Genomic DNA, 23,843 nt, shown 5'->3' on the forward strand with positions numbered 1-23,843 from the left:
TCTGAAATCTCTTCGTTGGCTTCCAATTCACTTCAGAATCCACTATAAACTTCTCCTGTTAACCTTCAAAGCTTTTCACGGTCTAGCTCCTTCCTATCTCTCCTCTCTCATCTCACACTATTGCCCCGCTTGTGCTCTTCGCTCCTCTGATGCCATGTTTCTCACCTGCCCAAGGGCCTCTACTTCCATTGCTCGGCTCCGTCCATTTTCTTCTGCTGCCCCTTACGCCTGGAACGCTCTTCCAGAACATTTGAGAACTACAAGTTCAATCGCAGCTTTTAAAGCTCAACTAAAAACTTTTCTTTTTCCTAAAGCTTTTAAAACTTGATGTTGTGCAGACTTTATACTGTTAGTTTTACCCTACCCTGTGCCTGCTTACCCTACCCTGTGCCTGTTTGCATTCTCTTCCCCTCCTTATTGTTTTACTATGATTTTATTAGATTGTAAGCCTATGCGGCAGAGTCTTGCTATTTACTGTTTTACTCTGTACAGTACCATGTACATTGATGGTGCTATATAAATTAATAATAATAATAATAATAATAATAATAATAATAATAATAATATTCTTTTTCAATACAAATTGTGGCTTGGACAGACATTCACAGAATGCCCCAAATCAGTTAACTCTGTCTTCCGTTAGAAATTTGTCAACTGTTCAGAATTTGCAAAACAACACTTATGGTGCAATCCTATGCATGTTTACACAGAAAAATGTCCTACAACTCCTAGAATGTTCCATGGCATGCACCCTTAAATAATAAAAATACTCTTCACTGCAATGGCTGAGGCCTGGTCCCAGCTGTTACAAGCAAATGGACAGGGTAACAATCCTTCCTCCCACCATTCTGTTTCCTAGCAACTGGTACTAAGGAGTATAGTGTCTTTGAACATGGAGGTTTCATTCACCAATCATACTTAATGGTTGTTGATCAAGCGATCTTCCACATATGTGTCTAACCCCCTTCTAAAACCAGAATCCAGGGTTGCTGAGAGCTGCAGGACTTCTTTCCCCCTGTCTAATCATGCATAGGATTGTGACTTTAATCCTTTACCCGATGGATTGAGACCAACTTCTCCATCCATTCAAGAGCTTTGCTTGATTGGAGTTCAGGTTTAAAGATTGCCATCTAAATTCCAGAGGCCCCTTCTTCCTTCTCAAGAAAATAAAACCTCAGACAGAAGAAATTAGCCTTTTCCTGCAGTCTACATCAACAACCGTCGTATCCGGCCCAGATCAATGAACAGCTTCAGATATGGAGTCTCTTAACAGAATCTGGGTTTTATTTTCTATGTTGTTCCACAAGAAAGCTCCTTGTTCAAAGTGGTGGGGTCAAGGTTAATTAGGACCACATTGATACCTAGTATTCTTCTCTTTCAGAAGGCCTTGTAATTATTCGGGAGGCTCCCTACTCCCTGCTTCCACCCCCAACTTTTCCTGGTCTCCAGCTCGCCTTTCAAGCAATGTCTTCATGAATTTTAATTATTATTATTATTTTTATTATTATTGGAGAAAAGCACAAGTGTAATAGTTATAATATCGGGACGGTGTAAAAGCCGGAACGGAACGGAACAGGCCGGAACAGCCCCATTATATTAAAAAACCATACCAAAAACAGTGGCATGTGTTAGCAACACTTGAGAACAATATTTTAAGACTAAAACCATACCAATATTATATCACTATTAACCCCAGAACTCCCAAAACGACGTCCGGAACAGAATGGGATGGCCGGAACGGCCACTAGGAAACGAGCGATATCAACCAAACTCACCAGACATGCATAACTAAATGGCAGGGATGCAATAGGCCACAAAAGTTGCCCCGAAACCACGTTCAGATACCCGTTCCGGGCAAAAACGCGTATTGCGCAAAACGGGCCATAATGGCAGCTTCCCAATGAGATAAGTGAACCAAACTCACCAGACACACATTACTAGGTGGGGCAAATATAGAAAGCTCCAAAAGTTGGCCCAAAACCACGATCAGATACCCGTTCCGGGAAAAAACGTGTATTGCGCAAAATGGGCCGTAACAGCAACTTCCCAATGAGATAAGTGAACCAAACTCACCAGATGCACATGACAAGGTGGGACAAATATAGAAAGCTCCAAAAGTTGCCCCGAAACTACATTCAGATACCCGTTCCGGGCAAAAACGCATATTGCGCAAAATGGGCCGTAACGGCACCTTCCCAATGAGGTAAGTCAACCAAACTCACCAGATGCACATGACAAGGTGGGACAAATATAGAAAGCTCCAAAAGTTGCCCCGAAACTACATTCAGATACCCGTTCCGGGCAAAAACGCGTATTGCGCAAAATGGGCCGTAACGGCACCTTCCCAATGAGGTAAGTCAACCAAACTCACCAGATGCACATGACAAGGTGGGATAAATCTAGAAAGCTCCAAAAGTTGCCCCGAAACCACGTTCAGATACCCGTTCCGGGCAAAAACGCGTATTGCGCAAAATAGGCCGTAACGGCAGCTTCCCAATGAGGTAAGTCAACCAAACTCACCAGATGCACATGACAAGGTGGGACAAATATAGAAAGCTCCAAAAGTTGCCCCCAAACCACGTTCAGATACCCATTCCGGGCAAAAACGCGTACTGCGCAAAACGGGCCGTAACGGCAGCTTCCCAATGAGATAAGTGAACCAAACTCACCAGATGCACATGACAAGGTGGGATAAATATAGAAAGCTCCAAAAGTTGCCCCAAAACCATGTTCAGATACCCGTTCCGGGCAAAAACGTGTACTGCGCAAAACGGGCCATAACGGCAGCTTCCCAATGAGGTAAGTGAACCAAACTCACCAGATGCACATGACAAGGTGGGATAAATATAGAAAGCTCCAAAAGTTGCCCCGAAACCACGTTCAGATACCCGTTCCGGGCAAAAACGCGTATTGCGCAAAATAGGCCGTAACGGCAGCTTCCCAATGAGGTAAGTGAACCAAACTCACCAGATGCACATGACAAGGTGGGACAAATATAGAAAGCTCCAAAAGTTGCCCCCAAACCACGTTCAGATACCCGTTCCGGGCAAAAACGCGTATTGCGCAAAACGGGCCGTAAAAGCAGCTTCCCAATGAGGAAAGTCAACCAAACTCACCAGATGGACATGACAAGGTGGGACAAATATAGAAAGCTCCAAAAGATGCCCCAAAACCACGTTCAGATACCCGTTCCGGGCAAAAACGTTTATTGCGCAAAATGGGCCGTAACAGCAGCTTCCCAATGAGGAAAGTCAACCAAACTCACCGGATGCACATAACTAGGTGGGACAAATATAGAAAGCTCCAAAAGTTGCCCCGAAACCACGTTCAGATACCCATTCCGGGCAAAATAACGGCAGCTTTCCAATGAGGTAAGTCAACCAAACTCACCAGATGCGCATTACTAGGTGGGACAGATGTAAAAAGCTCCAAAAGTTGCCCCGAAACCACGTTCAGATACCCGTTCCGGGCAAAAGTCTGTATTGCCCAAAACGAGCCGTAACGGCAGCTTCCCGATGAGGTAAGTCAACCAAACTCACCAGAAGCACATTACTAGATGGGACAGATATAATAACCTCTGAAATTTCCATGAAAGTCAGGTTCTGTTACCCATTCCGGGCCATAGTTCATATTCCCAAAATTAGCTGGAAAAGAAAATTATGGGTGAGGAAAATGAGGCACTATCTATTGTCGGGAAATTGCCTCGAAAGGCAACTTCTTTGTGTGTGAATGCAATCAAATAAACTACTTTCATTGTACTAACTGGAACATTTAATAAACTTTCTCAGAATCCAGAGTGAAGTTCTGCAAAGATGGTTTCCTACAGAAGCCCATAGTTGTCATGTGGTTTGGTAATGTGCTTAAAATATCAGTCTATGATGGCATTGTTGGGGTTGGGCTGTCTCATTCCATCATGAAGCTTACAATGACCTGTGGCTATTCACATCTTTCAACCTAACTTATTCCACAGGGTTATTACAAAATTGGGAAAGGCCATTGTAGTTCACCATGTGTTTCTGGGTGGCGGGTGGGATATAAATGTTCTGTCAAAAAAGCCCAGGTCTTTTGAGGATTGGAAGTCCAAAAACGCAGCCCCCAACCCCTTCCAGGGCTGATGGAGGCCTTCCCCCTCAGCCCTTTCCCCCAAGAAATTGGGTGCCAGTCCCGGTTGCCCTGGAGATCTCCGTTTTTCCAGAGGTCTCCCGGGTTTTCCGGGTCATCTGGTCACCCTTATCACACCAGGAGACAAAGCGTTAATGCCCACATTCCACAATCTTGACAGGTACCCCTCCCCTCCCCAAACATGGAATTTATTTTTAAAAGCCAATCACACAATTTTAAATTGTATGTTAGGTGTCTTGAATAGGTTAGCCCCATGTGAATAAGAGGGAGCTAGGTTGACCATTTGTTTGATTCAGTATAACCCATTGTCATTGGCTGTGAGGTTCTGAAGCTTTATTAACATATATGCTTCTTTAGTCATATTCTTTATGAAAACATGAATACAAGAAAAATAACCACAAACAGTAAGAACAAAAACAATGTACATAATATCTATATACTCTCTCTCTCTCTCTCTCTCTCTGTGTGTGTGTAAATGTAAATGCTAACATACAGCACCTGTTAACATAAATTTTTGCTTACAGTGTAGATTATTCATTTCTCACAGCACTTTGGACATTTGAATATACCACGAGAAGCTTGATTTATCTCAAGGCAAGAATGATGGTGCCAGTCCTGACATGCTCCCTCGCACAGAACCATGGTGTCCTCCTTTGGTTTCTTGCACTGATCACCCATTAAGCACAAAGACCAAGATGAAGTGTAATACTGTTGTATTGCTGAAGACAAGAACTGGATTGTAGAAAATGTTCCTTTCGGTGGTTTTCTAGAAACAGGACTATTGAATTGCTTAATTTCTCTCTGATTTATTTGCTTCTTTATTCTCTGCTGCTGTCTCTGCATTAAACTTGGCCGTGGAAGAAGTGATTTGTGCTTGAGAAGTTCATTTGGAATCCACTGCCGTACAGGCACCATGTCTGCTGGGAAAGGGACAGGTGAGCCACTGCATAGCACATGTGCAAAGAGACATACAAAAAGTTTGGTTGACTTACCTCATTGGGAAGCTGCCGTTACGGCCCGTTTTGCGCAATACGCGTTTCCCCCCGGAACGGGTATCTGAACGTGGTTTCGGGGCAACTTTTGGAGCTTTCTATATTTGTCCCACCTTGTCATGTGCATCTGGTGAGTTTGGTTGACTTACCTCATTGGGAAGCTGCCGTTACGGCCCGTTTTGCGCAATACGCGTTTCCCCCCGGAACGGGTATCTGAACGTGGTTTCGGGGCAACTTTTGGAGCTTTCTATATTTGTCCCACCTTGTCATGTGCATCTGCTGAGTTTGGTTCACTTATCTCATTGGGAAGCTGCTGTTACGGCCCGTTTTGCGCAATACGCGTTTTCGCCCGGAACGGGTATCTGAACGTGGTTTTGGGGCAACTTTTGGAGCTTTCTATATTTGTCCCACCTTGTCATGTGCATCTGGTGAGTTTGGTTCACTTACCTCACTGGGAAGCTGCCGTTACGGCCCGTTTTGCCCGATACGCGTTTTTGCCCGGAATGGGTATCTGAACGTGGTTTCGGGGCAACTTTTGGAGCTTTCTATATTTATCCCACCTTGTCATGTGCATCTGGTGAGTTTGGTTCACTTATCTCATTGGGAAGCTGCCGTTACGGCCCATTTTGCGCAGTACGCGTTTTTGCCCGGAACAGGTATCTGAACGTGGTTTTGGGGCAACTTTTGGAGCTTTCTATATTTGCCCCACCTAGTTATGTGCATCTGGTGAGTTTGATTGACTTTCCTCATTGGGAAGCTGCGGTTACGGCCCGTTTTGCGCAATACACGTTTTTGCCCGGAACGGGTATCTGAACGTGGTTTCGGGGCAACTTTTGGAGCTTTCTATATTTGTCCCACTTTGTCATGTGCATCTGTTGAGTTTGGTTCACTTACCTCATTGGGAAGCTGCCGTTATGGCCCATTTTGCACAATACACGTTTTTGCCCGGAATGGGTATCTGAACGTGGTTTCGGGGCAACTTTTGGAGCTTTCTATATTTGCCCCACCTAGTTATGTGCATCTGGTGAGTTTGGTTCACTTACCTCACTGGGAAGCTGCCGTTACGGCCCGCTTTGCCCGATACGCGTTTTCCCCCGGAACGGGTATCTGAACGTGGTTTCGGGGCAACTTTTGGAGCTTTCTATATTTGTCCCACCTTGTCATGTGCATCTGGTGAGTTTGGTTCACTTACCTCATTGGGAAGCTGCCGTTACGGCCCATTTTGCGCAATACACGTTTTTGCCCGGAACGGGTATCTGAACGTGGTTTCGGGGCAACTTTTGTGGCTTATTGCATCCCTGCCATTTAGTTATGCATGAGTGGTGAGTTTGGTTGATATCGCTCGTTCCCTAGTGGCCGTTCCGGCCATTCCATTCTGTTCCGGACGTCGTTTTGGGAGTTTTGGGGTTAATAGTGATATAATATTGGTATGGTTTTAGTCCTAAAATATTGTTTTCAAGTGTTGCTAACACATGCCACTGTTTTTGGTATGATTTTTTAATATAATGGGGCTGTTCCGGCCTGTTCCGTTCCGTTCCGGCTTTTACACCGTCCCTATAATATCCCCTTTATGTCAACAAAGCAATCGTGGAGGCAAGTAGATTGCTGGACGGCTGCGTATATTGACTGTGATACAACTACAGTCTCAAGCAGGCTTTGCTCCCTCCCTGGTTCTTACAACTAGAGATGGTGTTCTATCTCTGATCTCTCAAAAACAGGCTGATACCATCTTGTCTTCGTAACAACAACTTTCTTACTCTGCCTTCCAGTCCGTTTGTGGTTTGCTTCTTGCCAATTAATTCTAGACACTTGTTGGGATTTGAACCGCAATATATCCATTTGTACTCAGGACATCTCATGTGCTCTTGCTATTTGTACTATTTTTTCTAGGGTCAGGTCTTCCTCTTGCAGTGATTTCTCTTGGGTCTCTTTTGAGTTAGTTCCCATTAATATTCTGTCCTTTATCATATCATCAGCACCCTCTTTAGCTGTTTGGAATAATTGTGTTATTCATCTACTGCTTCTGTTGCCCTTTGCTGCCTTTCATAACAGTTTGCCTTAGGTGGAGACATTTTTTCTAGATGTGCAGTATGCTTCAAGCAATCCAAACAGTACTGTAGTTTCCTTTCTATACTCTGCAGATAGTTTCCCACCAGCACCCTAGACCTTGCAGATATCTCTGGTTTTTGGTGGGTTTTTTTTGCTAGATGGTGATCTGGAACTGCACAGCCTTTCGTTCTTAAGAGCATTTGTCTTCTTCTGAGCCTGCAAAAAATAGGTCCCTAAGCTCCCTCCACTGGGCCCAATTTTCAGCAATGTTCCTTTTATCAAGGTCCACAGGAGGTACTCGTCTGATGCTAGAGGTCATCTTTATTGTCTGTTGTGGTATTTTCAGCTTTTAGCTCTGTTTTACTTCTGACACCATGTTCTATCTCTGGTCTCTCATAAAAGGCTGACTGCCTTTCTCTAGGGCTGGGAGTGTGAGCAAGCCCTGGAAGGGAAACTCTGTGGGTTAGAGGTCCCCTATTGCTGTGCTAGACATACTCAGGGAGTCAGAATTAAAGCAACAGTGACATGGGCTTATAAGACGGACAATATGTTTCTTAATAGCAGACACTGGGGAATGCAGGAGGGAAGATGATTTTGCACTCATGCCCTGGCTGTGGGCTTCCCGTTGAACAGATAGGCCTTGGGTTTGATCCAGAACAGCTCTTCTAACATGGTTCAACACTAAGCCTCCGGAGGTACTAACAAACACCCCTCATGTGTCACGAGGGCAAGCAGGGTCACAAGAATTAGCCCTGTCTCCAGCAGCTGCACCTGCTAGCCATGCCACCCAGCCCCAATCGGGCACCCCATCTGTCACAGTGGAACACAACTTTACTTTGAGGCAACGTTGCAGAGCACTTCACACTTCAAATACTGTATTTGCACTATATAAATAATGATACAATAAAGCCGTAAACTGTAAGAGGTCAGCTGGTTACCCTTTTAATTCATAACTTTTCTTCATAATTTTTAAAGATAAAAAATGGATATTCTAAAATAAAGAATGCTTAAGAAAAAATGGGAAGTGCTACAAAACAAAACAAAGTATTAACAGCAACGCCTGTGATAGTTCTGCTGAGCCGCTGCTGCTAAGAATGCGGCTTTTTGAACTTTGGTTGTGCAAACTGAATCACAGGAGCTGAGAGATCAAGGTTTTTTTGGTTTTTTTTAGCAAAGTCATTCCTGCTGGACATAAATCCCCTTGAGTGACCCTGCTAAACTGACTGGGGGCAGAGTGTGGGCAAAGGCACTCCTCATCCAGGCCCCTTTTAAACCTATTTAACCTGCCTGCAATGATTGCAGAGTAAATATGTTCATACCCATGAACCAGATGGGTTTCATGCTATGATTACACCATGCAAAGCAAAGTACAGATTAACTCTTGCTGAGGCCTAAGAGAAAACTGTACATAGCCCAAAATAGTAGGGGTGTGCACGGACCCCCCCGATCTGTTTCTCTTCCAGATTCACAACTTCCGGATCGGGTCCACTTCGCTCCGCTCCGCTCCCCCTATGGTCTGCTCCGCTCCGCTGCGGAGCTCCGGATCTGGATCGCAGCTCCGCTTCCCCCCATAGACTTGCATTGAAATCCAAAAATGCCTACAACTTTTTTCCTGTTAATGTTAGAAACCTCAAACTCAGCACCATGATAGCTTATCCATGTATACACATGCATGCCAAGCCTCAAGAAAATCCAAGCATCCCCGGATTTGGGGGGGATTTTTGAAAATCGGACACCCCATTTTCAGAAATGGGATTTACTCTGACATTTTTACAGATAAAAACTTTGAAGCACGCACACTCACAGATGCCATCTAGATCCACATTCATGGCAAGTTTCAAGCAAATCCCATCATCCTCTGATTTTTGGCGGGGTTTTTAACCTTTAAAGCATCACCCCTAACCCCAATTCACACCCCTTTCGATATCTCCATCAATTTTCATGTTAGAAATGTAAAATTAGGCACCATAACACCAGATCTATGTATGCACATGCATGCCAAGCCTCAAGCAAATCCAAGCATCCTCTGATTTTGGGGGGATTTTTGAAAATCTGACACCCCATTTTCAGAAATGGGATTTACTCTGACATTTTTACAGATAAAAACTTTGAAGCAGGCACCCTCACAGATGCCATCTAGATCCACATTCATGGCAAGTTTCAAGCAAATCCCACCATCCCCTGATTTTTGGTGGGGGTTTTCCCTTTTAACTCACCCCAATTTAAGTCCCATGCTAGAACTCCGTCAATTTTCATGTTAGAAACCTCAAATTAGGTACCATGACACCTGATCCATGTATACACATGCATGCCAAGCCTCAAGCAAATCCAAGCCTCCCCTGATTATTGGAGGATTTTTGAAAATCTGACACCCCAGTATCTCAGGGATTTTTAAAGCTGCAGACAGCTCAATGGGCTTTATTCATGGCCATTTCAAAGGAAATCCCAACATGCCTTGAATTGGGGAGTAGATAAACCTAAATATGAATCTTCTTCCACACCTGAAAAATTTATTTGGAACTTCAAAAAGTCTAAGTGAGCGCAGGAAGGACTTCCCCTGAGTCAAAGCAAAACACACACAAACCATGCCTGCAAGGCAGGCACAGAGGAGGACAGGCAGCACTGGGAGCAAGCATGCCGGAGGCTTGTGGGGTTGAGCCACAAAGCCCATCATGTAGTACATGATGGGCACCAGGCGGGCAGAGAGGCAGGCAGAGATGCCAAAGATCTATGGGGAAGTCAGTCCCAGCAGATGCCCCACCACAACAGCACCCAGGCGGAGGCGGGAAGGCAGGCATGGAGCAGACATTTCTGGGGGCACAACGAAGTGAGTCAAGGATTGTTTCAAAGCCAGTAATGCAAACCATCCCTGTGAGGCGGGAGCAGCACAGAGAGATGCCTTTTCTTTTGTATCCCATAACTAGGAGGCTAGGAGGATAAGAGTAAAGCTGTGTGGTCCTTGCTTCAGAGTTTATTGACTGCATTGTGATCACAGCCATTATTAAACAACAACAAAATAATAATGTTAATAATAGCAGCACTAATTAATATTAATAGCAATAACAACAACAACAAGGAGTTGAACCACAATGAAAGCTGAAGAAGGAAAGCCAGGAGAGCTTGGGCTATGGGATGTATAAATGTAATAAATAAATAAACAAAGGAGGGGTGGAATTAAAAGCAGTGTTGCTGAATCACAACAAGAAGAATTTTTTTTTTAAAAAAGCTATGTCTGTCTTTTACCAGTAAGAGGAAAGTGGACGTGCCCAGGGGGAGGGGGAACTCTGCGCATTTGACAGTCTTTAAGAAGCTAACTTGCACTTCAACTCATGACAGGCATAGCTTCTACACCGGTTAACCTTTGGAGGGTTCTGATTACCCTCCAAGGGCAGGAGTGTGTGCACTGGGCATGTCCACATGCCCTAGGGGACCTCATCCCCTTGCACCACATCTATTCAGTTGTTCACCAAGGTTAGGGTGGGTAGCAGTGCTGTGTTTCCTATCTGTTATTGATTTGCTTAGTATATGATTTCACTCCAGCAAAGGAGATCGTTACCTTGCCATGGTGCTGGAGCTTGAGCACCTCAAGGATGCCATGAGCTAAACCGTCAAGGGACACCCAAGACGGGAAGGTCATGGTAGAGAGGTCAGACTAAACACAATCCCTGGGGAAGGTAATGGCAACCCACCCCAGTATTCTTGCCATGAAAACTAAATGGATCAGTACAACCAGAGACATGTCAGTATACCATCGGAAGATGGGACCCCCCAGGTCGGAAGATGGTCAAAATGCTACTGGGGAGGAACAGAGGATAAATTCAACTAGCCCCAGATGTGATGACGCAGCTAGCTCAAAGCCGAAAGGACGGCTAGCGGCCGACAGTGCTGGTGGTGAACGACGAATCCAATGTTCTAAAGATCAACACACCATAGGAACCTGGAATGTAAGATCTATGAGCCAGGGCAAATTGGATGTGGTTATTGGTGAGATGTCAAGATTAAATATAGATATATTGAGTGTCAGTGAACTGAAATGGACTGGAATGGGCCACTTCACATCACATCACCACCAGATCTACTACTGTGGACAAGAGGATCACAGAAGAAATGGAGCAGCCTTCATAATTAATAATAAAGTGGCTAAAGCAGTGCTTGGATACAATCCAAAAAATGATAGAATGATCTCAATTCGAATTCAGGGTAAGCCATTTAACATCACAGTGATCCAAATATATGCCCCAACCACAGATGCTGAAGAAATAGAAATAGATCAGTTCTATGAGGATCTGCAGCACCTACTGGATAATACACCAAAAAGAGATGTTATTTTCGTTACAGGAGACTGGAACGCCAAGGTGGGTAGTCAAATGACATCTGGAATTACAGGTAAGCATGGTCTAGGAGAACAAAATGAAGCGGGACATAGGCTGATAGAATTTTGCCAGGACAACTCACCGTGCATAACAAACACTCTCTTCCAACAACCTAAAAGACGGCTTTATACATGGACTTCACCAGATGGCCGACACCGAAATCAGATTGACTACATCCTTTGCAGCCAAAGGTGGCGGACATCTATACAGACGGTAAAAACAAGACCTGGAGCTGACTGTAGTTCAGATCACGAACTTCTTATTGCACAATTTAGAATCAAACTAAAGAGAATAGGGAAGACCCACAGATCAGTTAGATTCCTGCATTGAGCAGGGGGTTGGACTCGATGGCCTTGTAGGCCCCTTCCAACTCTGCTATTCTATGATTCTATGAGCTCACTAAGATTCCTAATGAATATGCAGTGAAAGTGAAGAATAGATTTAAGGGACTAGATTTAGTAGATAGGGTCCCGGAAGAACTATGGACAGAAGTTCGCAACATTGTCCAAGAGGTGGCAACAAAAAACGTCCCAAAGAAAAAGAAAACCAAGAAGGCAAGATGTCTGTCTGCTGAGACACTGGAAGTAGCCCAAGAAAGAAGGAAAGCAAAAGGCAACAGTGATAGGGGGAGATATGCCCAATTAAATGCAAAATTCCAGAGGTTAGCCAGAAGAGATAAGGAATTATTTTTAAACAAGCAATGCGCGGAAGTGGAAGAAGACAATAGAATAGGAAGGACAAGAGACCTCTTCCAGAAAATTAGAAACATCAGAGGTAAATTCCAGGCAAAAATGGGTATGATCAAAAACAAAGATGGCAAGGACCTAACAGAAACAGAAGAGATCAAGAAAACATGGCAAGAATATACGGAAGATCTGTATAGGAAGGATAATAATATCGGGGATAGCTCAGACGGTGTGGTCAGTCAGTTAGAGCCAGACATCCTGAAGAGTGAGGTTGAATGGGCCTTAAGAAGCATTGCTAATAACAAGGCAGCAGGTGACGACGGTATCCCAGCTGAACTGTTTAAAATATTGCAAGATGATGCTGTCAAGGTGATGCATGTCATATGCCAGCAAATTTGGAAAACACAAGAATGGCCATCAGACTGGAAAAAATCAACTTATATCCCCATACCAAAAAAGGGAAACACTAAAGAATGTTCAAACTATCGGACAGTGGCACTTATTTCACATGCCAGAAAGGTAATGCTCAAGATCCTGCAAGGTAGACTCCAGCAATTCATGGAGCAAGAATTGCCAGATGTACAAGCTGGGTTTAGAAAAGGCAGAGGAACTAGAGACCAAATTGCCAATATCCGATGGATAATGGAGAAAGCCAGGGAGTACCAGAAAAACATCTATTTCTGTTTTATTGACTATTCTAAAGCCTTTGACTGTGTGGATCATAACAAACTGTGGCAAGTTCTTGGTGGTATGGGGATACCAAGTCATCTTGTCTGCCTCCTGAGGAATCTGTATAACGAACAAGTAGCAACGGTAAGAACAGACCACGGAACAACGGACTGGTTTAAGATTGGGAAAGGAGTACGGCAGGGCTGTATACTCTCACCTTACCTATTCAACTTGTATGCAGAACACATCATGTGACGTGCTGGGCTTGACGAATCCAAGGCTGGAGTTAAAATCGCAGGAAGAAACATTAACAATCTCAGATATGCAGATGACACCACTTTGATGGCTGAAAGCGAGGAGGAGCTGAGGAGCCTTATGACAAAGGTGAAAGAAGAAAGTGCAAAAGCTGGGCCCATTGACGGTGTCTTGGCTGACGGTCCCCAAAATCCTGGAACCAAGCACTGTAACTTGGGGATGTCCATACATAGGGAAAGCCCCAAGGGGGCTGCGGATCTGTGCCATATCAGTTAGATGACGCAGGCGCAGCTTCGCAGCCATCATGGGGCTGTGCTGTGAAGCTGCTGATTGAAAAAGTCAGGATTTACTCCAATTTTTAAAATCAGAGTAACATCAGTATGGCGCTTCAGTCATCTGATGATACTCCGGGGCCAATCCAGGGGTGGTGTCTGGTGGAAGGTGGCCGGCGGTTGGTTGCCTTCCACAAGGAATAAGGCGAGGGCAGCTCTGGTACCTGGAGGGCTGCCCAGAAAACCTGTGTTCCCTTCTTAGCATCGGGATTACCCAACACCACCCTGGGAGAGGGAAACTGTGGGGTTTCAGGGGGAGGCAGAAAGGAACACTTCTCATAGAGCTGGATATAAATATAGATAAACTCCTCCCTGCACCTGCAACCTATAGAAGAATCTACATGTACAGATCAAAGTTATTGCAAGAAGTGACCCGATCACAGAGCTCAGGTGTAACCCCAGGCCATCAGCCAAGCAAATTATTAACAAATACGCAAAGATCCTCTTATGACAACATCAATGAAGTGATGTCATATTTCTAAATGCAATTGTGTTGCATGCTGTTTCCCCATTGTTTATACTTGGTTAAGTTTCCTAATCATACAGGAAAGGCCTAGAGAGTTGGGCATCAACGCAGAAGCTGTTACTTAGGAAAGGGCTGTGAAGCATGTTGAGATGGAGCTCTGCTCTGACAGCTGTCTGTCAGGGAGGCTTTAAGGTGGATTCCTACATTGAGCAGGAGGTTGGACTTGATGGCCTTATATGCCCTTTCCAACTCTACGATTCTATGATTCTACCCAAGGCAGAATCTACACTATTGCTTTAAAATGGTTTATAATGATTTTGACAACTATTGGGGCCCAGGACACACTCCATATACAGTTTTCAAAGTGTCATATTTATTTATTTATTTATTACATTCTTTTACCACTCAACAGCCAAAGCTCTCTGGGCGGTTTACAAAAATTAAAACCATGAAGAGCATAAAAACAACCAACAATTTAAAAACACGAATACAAAATACAATATAAAAAGCACAACCAGGTTTAAAACCACATAGCAAAAATTAATATAGGTTAAAATATGGAATTAAAACAGCAAAGTTTAAATTTAAGTTAAATTGTTAAAATACTGAGAAAATAAAAAGGTCTTCAGCTGGTGACGAAAGGAGTACACTGTAGGTGCCAAGCGAACCTCTCTGGGGAGCTCATTCCACAGCCGGGCTGCCACAGCAGAGAAAGCCCTCCTCCTAGTAGCCACCTGCCTCACTTCCTTTGGCAGGGGTTCGCGAAGAAGGACCCCTGTGGATGATCTTAAGGTCCGGGCAGGTACATACGGGAGGAGGCGTTCCTTCAAATAACCTGGCCCCAAGCCGTTTAGGGCTTTGAATGTTAGTACCAGCACTTTGAATCCGGCCTGGACCTGGACTGGCAGCCAATGAAGTTGTTTGGTGTAGATCTGGCCCAAATCATAGAATAATAGAATAGCAGAGTTGGAAGGGGCCTACAAGGCCATCGAGTCCAACCCCCTGCTCAATGCAGGAATCCACCCTAAAGCATCCCTGACAGATGGATGTCCAGCTGCCTGGACATGCTTGGAAAGGAAAATGGGATTATAGTCAGAGGAGGCTGGTGGTTGTGATATCAGTGAGGTGAAAGCACCTTGGATAGCTCCCTTAGAGTTCTGACTGGTTCTGACTGAAACCAGAAGCAGATTCACCGCTCTACTGACATCAGAGGCCCCAGCCTCCCCTGATTCTTTTGATACCATCTGCAAATAATTTCCCTGCTCCTGCTTATCAGCTTTCCAAGCGCCACCTTTGATCTGAGGAAAATGAACTACCAGTTAAAGGCAACAGCATGCATTTAGGCACCCCATCCTTCTCCATCCCATCCCTAGAAATAATTCACTGGTATTTCTTACCTTGCCACAATAAAAGATGTCTTCACGCTTGATCTTCCCTTCGGCGATCTTCTCCCGGATGGCCTGGCCAACTTCATGTTCGTTATAATACACAAAAGCTCCATCAATGTGGCGGTAACCTACATCAATCGCTGTTTTCACAGACTCGAGACACGTGTCTTTTGGGGTCTGTAATCAGAAGAGGGAGAGAGAGAGAGAAACAAGTTTTATTTTTGTACTTATAGCTGCTCTTCAACTTTTCACAGAAGGCCCTGATCCCCGAGACAGCTTACATGAAAAATGATTGCAGAATAGCAGACGTTTTGTAGGAACTGTCACTACTAGCAGCCATTCTAGCAGGAGGAAATAAGAGGGGGGCGCATTTCACCTGCCCTGCTGAAAGACTTAACTTTCCCCCTCTTTCCTCCCCATTCCTTTCCCTTTGTTTGTCATGTCTTTTTAGATCATAAGTCTGCAGCCGGGGCAGTATTGTTTTACTGATTATATGCCCGGTGCTCCAGGAGCTTTTAGGTTTGAAGAACAAGATAAGAATACTTTAAAAATGCAATCCTAGGCGTGCGCAGCACATTTCATTAGGGGGTTCAGCCAGGGATTTTTTTTAAGGTAAACATTGATTAAATATACAGTAATAAAGGACTTTTTTTCATTCATCAAACAAACAAAATAAATGAAAACTGAAGTAAACTGTATTTTTTTAATTAACAAGTAATCTGTACTTTAAAAATACACATTTTAAAATGGAGACTCTGAATACTTTTTTTTTGCTGTAGTGATAACCAGGCATATATAAAGATACAGTCAATTTTCACCATCTTTAAATTTAATCAGATAATGACCTAATCCAAACTTACTAAAACAGATTCACATTGAAAACAGATTCTATCACATTAACAACGAGTGTCATCTTAAGTTCCAGCACCATACATAGAATACACCATACATAAAATGCCCTACTAATGATTTTAAAAGATTGCCCTGTGTGCTGCTGAGCAAAGAATTTGGAATGAGGTCCAGGAGAGAGACTTCTGGGGTGAATATAGTGAGGACGCGGGTGGCTGCGAGCCTAGCATAAGAGAGGGCTGGCTGGCAAGATTTGGAGAACTTGGGGGAGTGTAGATCTGTTCTCACTCGGAATTGCTCTGTTCTGGACTTTTCTACTGCTCACTTTCCGTTGTCAGATCATCACCTAGTTTCTTTCAATATTACTCATAATCCTCCTCCTTCACGTCCCGCTTCTCGCTCTTGTCGTGACTTGCAATCTATCAATTATGAGGCTTTTTCTCAGTCTCTAGCCTCTTCTCTTCCTTCTGTCTTTTCGGCTGTCTCCTTGGACTCAGCTGTCTCCTTCTTTAATTCCTCCTTATCTTCAACTCTTGATAATCTTGCTCCATCTACAACTCGGATAGTTCGCCCTTCTCAACCCCAACCGTGACTCACCTCTTTCCTCCGCTACCTTCGCTCTTGTTCCCGGGCAGCTGAACAACTTTGGCGTAGGACCAGGGACTGGGCGGACTTTGTCCATTACAAATTTGTACTCTCTTCTTTCTCTTCTGCCATTTCATTGGCCAAACAGCAGTATTACTCAACGTTGATCCAGTCAAATGCTAGGCATCCTCAATGGCTCTTTGCATCCTTCAATTCTCTTCTGAAGCCTAATCCACCATCTCTCCCCGCCTCTCTGTCTGCTAATAACTTTGCCTCTTTTTTCAATGCTAAAATCCAAACTATTCGCTCTGATCTGGCCAGCTCTGCTCCTCTTCCAGTTCCTGTTCCTCATCTGCCAGTTCCTCCTGCAAATTTCTCTGCGGTTCCTTCGGTCTCAGCTGATGAACTGTCTACAATACTGCGCTCTTCGAAGCCCTCCACTTGTTCTCGTGATCCGATTCCTTCTCGCGTTTTTATTAATCTTATCCCTGCTATCCTCCCTTCCTTGCTTCATATTATTAATTTTTCTCTGTCCTCTGGTTCATTTCCTTCTGCTTTTAAACATGCTACAGTCTCTCCTATTCTCAAGAAACCTACTCTTCATAGGCTATCTCTGTCTAACTACCAACCTGTCTCTTTGTTGCCGTTTGTTTCAAAGATCCTGGAGCATGTGGTCTACTCTTGTTGTCTTGACTTTCTTTCTAGTAACTCTGCTTTGGATCCTTTTCAATCTGGATTCTGTCCTTTGCATTCCACTGAAACAGCCCTTACTAAGATTACCAATGATCTTCTTACTGCCAAGTCTAAAGGCCATTATTCCGTTCTTATTCTCCTTGATCTAACTGCAGCCTTTGACACGGTTGATCATGATCTTCTTTTAGATTCCCTTCATGACCTTGGATTTTGTGGCTCTGTCTATAACTGGTTTGCCTCCTATCTAGCGGGTCGCTCTTTCAGCGTGTTGGCTAATGGCAGCTCGTCTTCTTCTTTTCCCCTTTCAGTAGGGGTTCCGCAAGGCTCGGTGCTTGGTCCGTTGTTGTCTTCTTTATACATGTTGCCCTTGGGTAATCTTATTCAATCTCATGGCCTCCAATATCATCTGTATGCTGATGATACACAATTATATCTTTCATCTCCGGATCTTTCTCCTGATGTTCACGATCGTATCTCGGCATGTCTTTCAGATATCTCAGCTTGGTTGCTTCATCGTCGTTTGAAACTTAATATGGCAAAGACTGAATTGCTTGTCTTTCCTCCTAAACCTTCTCCTCATCTCTCATTCTCTCTTACAGTCAATGATGTTACGCTTACTCCAGTCAAGGAAGCTCGTAGTCTTAGCTTTATATTTGATTCCTCGCTGTTTGCCCAGTAGCCAAAGCTTTCTGGGTTACATATAATCAAAAGCAACACATTAATCAAAAAGCCATTTTCATTTTTGAGAATAGAGTTTAGACTACCATATCATTATATAGAAAATCAGTTAATATAATACGGACTATTAGTCTTGATGATTTCAATGCAATAAACACAATTACTTTTAAATATGAAAAAGCTGATAACTTTTTTTTATGTTATGATGACCTGGGCTCTTATTGGGCTAGTTGTTTCAATGCCATATTCACTTTTTGTCTTGTGCTAATGTTTTCTTCATTGGCAGATGACCCTCACAGAAATCCACCAAATGGGAGTTATAATCGGCACCAGTGGTGTCGGGTACAAAGCTGGAGGAGAGTAACATTAACCTACATTCCTTACCCCAGAGTAAAAGGCAAGAATCTTGTAAATACAGGGTGGGCAACTTGTGGCCTTCCAGATTTTTTGGACTCCAACTCCCATCAGCCTCTGTGGCCCTCCAGATGTTATTAGACTCCAACTCCAATGGCCAATCAACAGGGATGATGGGGCTTGTAGTGCCACAACATCTAGAAGGCCACAGGTACCGCCACCCCCTTCAACTTTAAAAATTGCACTTTTAGATCTTTGCACTGCTGCTGGCTTTTATCTTGATTGCTACTTTGTTATTGTTTAAAACTTATGGTTTTATACTATGTTATTGCATTTTATGGTTTTAAGTTGTATCTTGTAAATCTTGTAAACTGCCTGAACAGCCTTCGCTAATGGGCAGTATGGAAACGTAATGAATCAATAATAAATAAATAAAATTTAGCATAATGGACGAACAGAGCCAGTGTGGTGTAGCGGCTAAGGTGTTGGACTGGGAGTCGGGAGATCTGGGTTCTAGTCTCCACTTGGCCATGGAAACCCACTGGGTGACTTTGGGCCAGTCACAGACTCTCAGCCCAACCTACCTCACAGGGTTGTTGTTGTGAGGATTAAATGGAGAGGAGGAGGATTACGTACGCCGTCTTGGGTTCCTTGGAAGAAAAAAGGCAGGATATAAACATAATAAATAAATAAATATGGGCTTACAAACACATACCCCTGCAAGTAGGCCCATCCCCTGCTATGTGATGTGTGAAACAAGCAGACTCAAATGCTGCAACCCCTGTAAATTATACAAAAAAGTGGTGGGTGGGTGTTTAAAAATACAAGAAATAGCCTTGCATATTTTCCCACAACTTTCCAAGTTTTTACTAGCTCCTTTGGGTGGGCAGAAGGGTGGTGTTTGATAGTAGAACTGGGAGCTTTTGTATGGGTGGCACAGGCCAGTTCATTCCACCACCACCCCATGGAGAGGAGAAGAGCATCCTAGCTGTGGATGATGAGTGTTGTAGTCCAACACTCCTGAGAGTGCTGTACTCCGACACACCTGATGGTTGGGGCATACCGCCTGGGGGCAACGGGACTGTAGTCAAACACACCGGGACAGTGCCAGGTTGGGGGTGATGGGGGTTGTAGTCCAACAAGACAGGAAAGCGACAGGATCGGGAAGGCCGGGCTGAGGGATAAAATGCCTCATTTATTCCCCAAACTACGAGGAGGGGGCGGCGGCCTTTATTACAAATCCACATACACACACACCGACTCTGCCGGGCCTGAGGAGGAGAGTGCCGCTGAGGGGACGTAAAGCCCCCCAACCTCACTCGCCTCCCTCCACCGTCAGCCACACAGACATCCCCGCTGCCCGGAATCTCACCGGCTCCGAGCGGCTCGACGACGACAAGGCCTCGCTCGCTCCTCCTTTCCTTCCCTTTCCCAGCTTCGAGGCTTCCCACACTCTCGGTTTGAGGCGGAGCCGAATGGCAGCATCGGCGTCAGAGGCCGGGGCCGGCCTTCCCTCGTCGGCCTCCTCCTCTTCCTCTTCCTCACCCCGCGCCTCAGTCCCTCCTTTCCGGGCCGGCTGGATTCTGTCACCGGCGGCGATGGGGGCCAAGCGATGGCGGCGCCTGAGGTGACTCGGGCTGCCTGGGAGAAGGAGCAAAGGCGGCGCCGGAGCCCAGCGAGCGAGAAGGGAAAACCCACCGGGCCTGATCCGGCTCCTTGGAAGCCCTCGAAGCCTTTGCTCCTTCCTTCCCCACCACCATTCACGTCCCCCCTCACCCTCTCCTTCTCCTCTCCATCCTTCTCCTCCTCCTCAGCCCCATCCATCGTCCACTTCCCCCCCATCATTTTAATACTTCTTTCTCCGCCTCGTCCTTTCCACACGACAACTCCCTTCACAATTCTCTCCTCTCCTTTCCCCCCATTTCCCCCATTAATATCTTCTTCTTCTGCACCCCCGCCTTCCTTCCTCATCTTCTTTAAACTCTCCCTTTCCCTCTCGGGGCAAACATGGCGGCGGCGGCAGCATATTAGGGGGTTCAGCTACATCAGAAACATCAGAGAGCAAAAAAGAGACCTGACCGCCGTAGTGATATGTATGCTATATAATGCTGCTGAATAATAAATGGTGCATCTAGGACACACATCGCTTTGTTGTGCCTGCTAAGATGGTACCTTGCCTCCAGCAGTGGAATCTGATAAAGTAGGGAATATATAAAGTTGCCTTATGTTTATTTATTACATTTATTTTGTTCGATGGAGCACAAGGCAGGGTATATAGTAGGGGTGTGCACGGACCCCCCGCTCCGCTTCACTTGCAGATCCGCCATTTTCCGGATCGGGCCGCTCCGCCCCGCCCCCGCTCCGCCCACTTCCGCTCCGCTCCGCCCGGAGCTCCGGATCCGGATCCGGAGCTCCGTTCCCCCCCCCATAGGCTTGCATTGAAAGCTAAAAAATTATACAACTTTTTTTCTGTTCAAGTTAGAAACCTCATGTTTGGCACCATGACACCTCATGGGGATATACACACGCACGCCAAGTTTCAAAGCAATCCCATCATCCCCTGATTTTTGGCGAATTTTTGAAAATCGGGCACCCGACACACAACATCCCTGCGAGGTGGGCAGGGGAGAAGGGAGGGAAGGCAGGCAGGCATGCAGCTGGCATTTCTGGGGGCATAAGGAAGTGAGCCAAGGATAAGCCAGTAATGCATAGAAAATGGAATAAATCAATCAATAAACAAAGGAGGGGTGGAATTAAAAGAAGCAGTGTTGCTCAATAAACAGCAAGAAGAATTTTTTTAAAAAGGCTATATCTGTCTTTTACCAGCAATAGGGGGACGTGCCCGGGGGAGGGGGAAGTAGCTGCCAGTTCAAGACAGCCACCAACAGCTCTGAGAAGAAGTAAAACGCTCACTTCAACTCATAACAGGCATTGCTCTACCACTGAAAAGTGACCATTCACTTCAACTCATGATAGGCATTGCTCCACCGTTTTACTCTCTTTGGAAGGCTCTAATGGCCTTCCAGTGCAGGAGAGAGTGGGGGCACGTCCACGATGAGATGCCCTAGGGGAGCTCATCCCGTTGCACCACATCGATTCAGTTGTTCCCCAAGGTTAGGGTGGGGAGCAGTGCTGTGTTTCTATCTCTTATTCTTGGCTTAGTATATGATTTCAGGTTGTGTTTGTGCATTTGGTGGGGCTACTGTGTTAAAAAACACGGGGAAAAGCCCGTTCAGATGAAGAAAGAGAAGTTTCCCAGAATCCCAAGTTACCTGTTTTGCCTATGCCCTCCTCCAACTTTGGGATCATCATGACCGGGAGCTGACTCTGCCCCTCAGCCCTTTGAAAAAGGTATTTTTCCCGCCGATTTTTTAAAAACTTCTAGCCCGCGACCCGTACGATGCAGAAAGTTGAGAGTGGTCTCAAAATGACCCCCATCCACGACTCTCTGTGCACAAGAATTTTCAGAATGATAGCTTAAACCCCCCCCCAGTTATCCCCGATTCTTTCCCTCAATGCAATCCTATGGGCGAAAAGCCGAAAACGCAGTTTGAGCCGCGCGGTTGACCCGATTTTCACAAAAATATAGCACGCGACCCAGACAACGCAGAGAGGTGAGAGTGGTCTCAAAATGACCCCCATCCACGACTCTCTGTGCACAAGAATTTTCAGAACGATAGCTTAAACCCCCCCCCCCAGTTATCCCCGATTCTTTCCCTCAATGCAATCCTATGGGCGAAAAGCTGAAAACGCAGTTTGAGCCGCGCGGTTGACCCGATTTTCACAAAAATATAGCCCGTGACCCAGACAACGCAGAGAGGTGAGAGTGGTCTCAAAATGACCCCCATCCACGACTCTCTGTGCACAAGAATTTTCAGAATGATAGCTTCAAAAACAACATAGTTATGCGCGATTATTTGCCGCAATGCAATCCTATGGCGAAATGTTTTCAAGATGGCGACCGGAGCGCTCCGCCTGAACTCGGAGCTCCGAAAAATGGGCGCTTCTCTTCGCCTTGCTTCTAGGGGGTCCGCGGTCCGCTCCTACTCCGCCTCTGGGTAAGGCGGAGCAGGCCAATCCGCTACTGCTTCTACGCTCCTAATCGGAGCGGAGCACATCCCTAGTATATAGTTCTCACCCTGTCCCCTCTCCATTCCCCTAGTTAGGTTTATCTTCACAACACAGAGAGGTAGGCTAAAATGAGAGTTAATCTGGATGACCACGGTCACCCAGGGTCCTTCATGGCTGAGTGGGGATTTAAAATTAGTCTTCCTACTCTTTATCCATCACTCTCACCACTACACCGGAATGGCTTGGACCGTTTTTGAATGGCCCATCTAGCCCAGGGTGACCATATGAAAAGGAGGACAGAGCTCCTGTATCTTTAACAGTTGTATTGAAAAGGGAATTTCAGCAGGTGTCATTTGTATATATGGGGAACCTGGTGAAATTTCCTCTTCATCACAACAGTTAAAGCTGCAGGTGCCCTGCCCTCTTTTAAATCACTCTAGTATAGCTCCTGCAGCTTTAACTAGTTTTTATCTTAATTTTAGAATTTTTGTGAACAGCCCGGAGAGCCCTGGCTATGGGGGCGGTGTATAAGTGTAATAAATAAATAAATAAACTGTTGTGATGAAGAGGGAATTTCACCAGGTTCTCCATATATACAAATGACACCTGCTGAAGTTCCCTTTTCTATGCAACTGTTAAAGATACAGGAGCCCTGTCCTCCTTTTCATATGATCACCCTAATCTAGCCCAGCTCATTTTTTTCTCTTCTGATGCGTGAGAACCTCCCTGGGGTCTCAGGTACAAGTCCTTGCATGCACAAGGTCTTAGTAGGTATTAGTGCTGGCAAAGCAAGTGCTGTTCTCCTAAAAATATGGCTCCTCTCTCCGGTAAGGTTGGGGCCAGGGATAGAAAAAAGAGATGAAGTCCAGTGGTTTCGGAGGGTACGACCAAAGCTGTCTGCTCTTTTGCAGTTAACAGTTTAAAAACAGTATGGAGGGAAAGGAGGAGAAATTAAGCAGCCCTTTACTGGCCCCAAATCAGAAACAACAACAACATACTCATCTTTTTTTTTTAAAGCGAGAGCATTGTAGTTTTTAAAACGTTGGTAGAGCTGTGAACTAACCATAGGAAAGGCCACAATGCATCTTAGGTTTGTTTGTGCACACTACGACTGAGAGGAGAGACAAATGGTTCGATTCCTTTGCTGACCGGGCAGCTCCATCCACATGTTGTTTCTGAACTGTGCATCTTCATAGAATAGCAAAGTTGGAAGGGGCCTACAAGGCCATCGAGTCCAACCCCCTGCTCAATGCAGGAATCCACCCTAAAGCATCCTTGACA

At 45.1% G+C, this 23,843-nt stretch overlaps 1 protein-coding gene across 1 annotated transcript in view; it reads right to left on the reverse strand.

Moving 5' to 3' along the window:
• AKR1D1 (aldo-keto reductase family 1 member D1) overlaps positions 1-23,843 on the reverse strand; it is an 83,938-nt gene that overhangs the window by 22,454 nt on the left and 37,641 nt on the right. Inside the window, exon 2 of the mRNA XM_063133360.1 lies at positions 15,342-15,509. Within this exon, the coding sequence (XP_062989430.1) occupies positions 15,342-15,509 (168 nt within the window). The remainder of the gene's footprint in view (positions 1-15,341; positions 15,510-23,843) is intronic.

The sequence above is a fragment of the Elgaria multicarinata genome, chromosome 9 (genome assembly GCF_023053635.1).
Source record: "Elgaria multicarinata webbii isolate HBS135686 ecotype San Diego chromosome 9, rElgMul1.1.pri, whole genome shotgun sequence".
Classification (NCBI taxonomy): domain Eukaryota; kingdom Metazoa; phylum Chordata; class Lepidosauria; order Squamata; family Anguidae; genus Elgaria; species Elgaria multicarinata.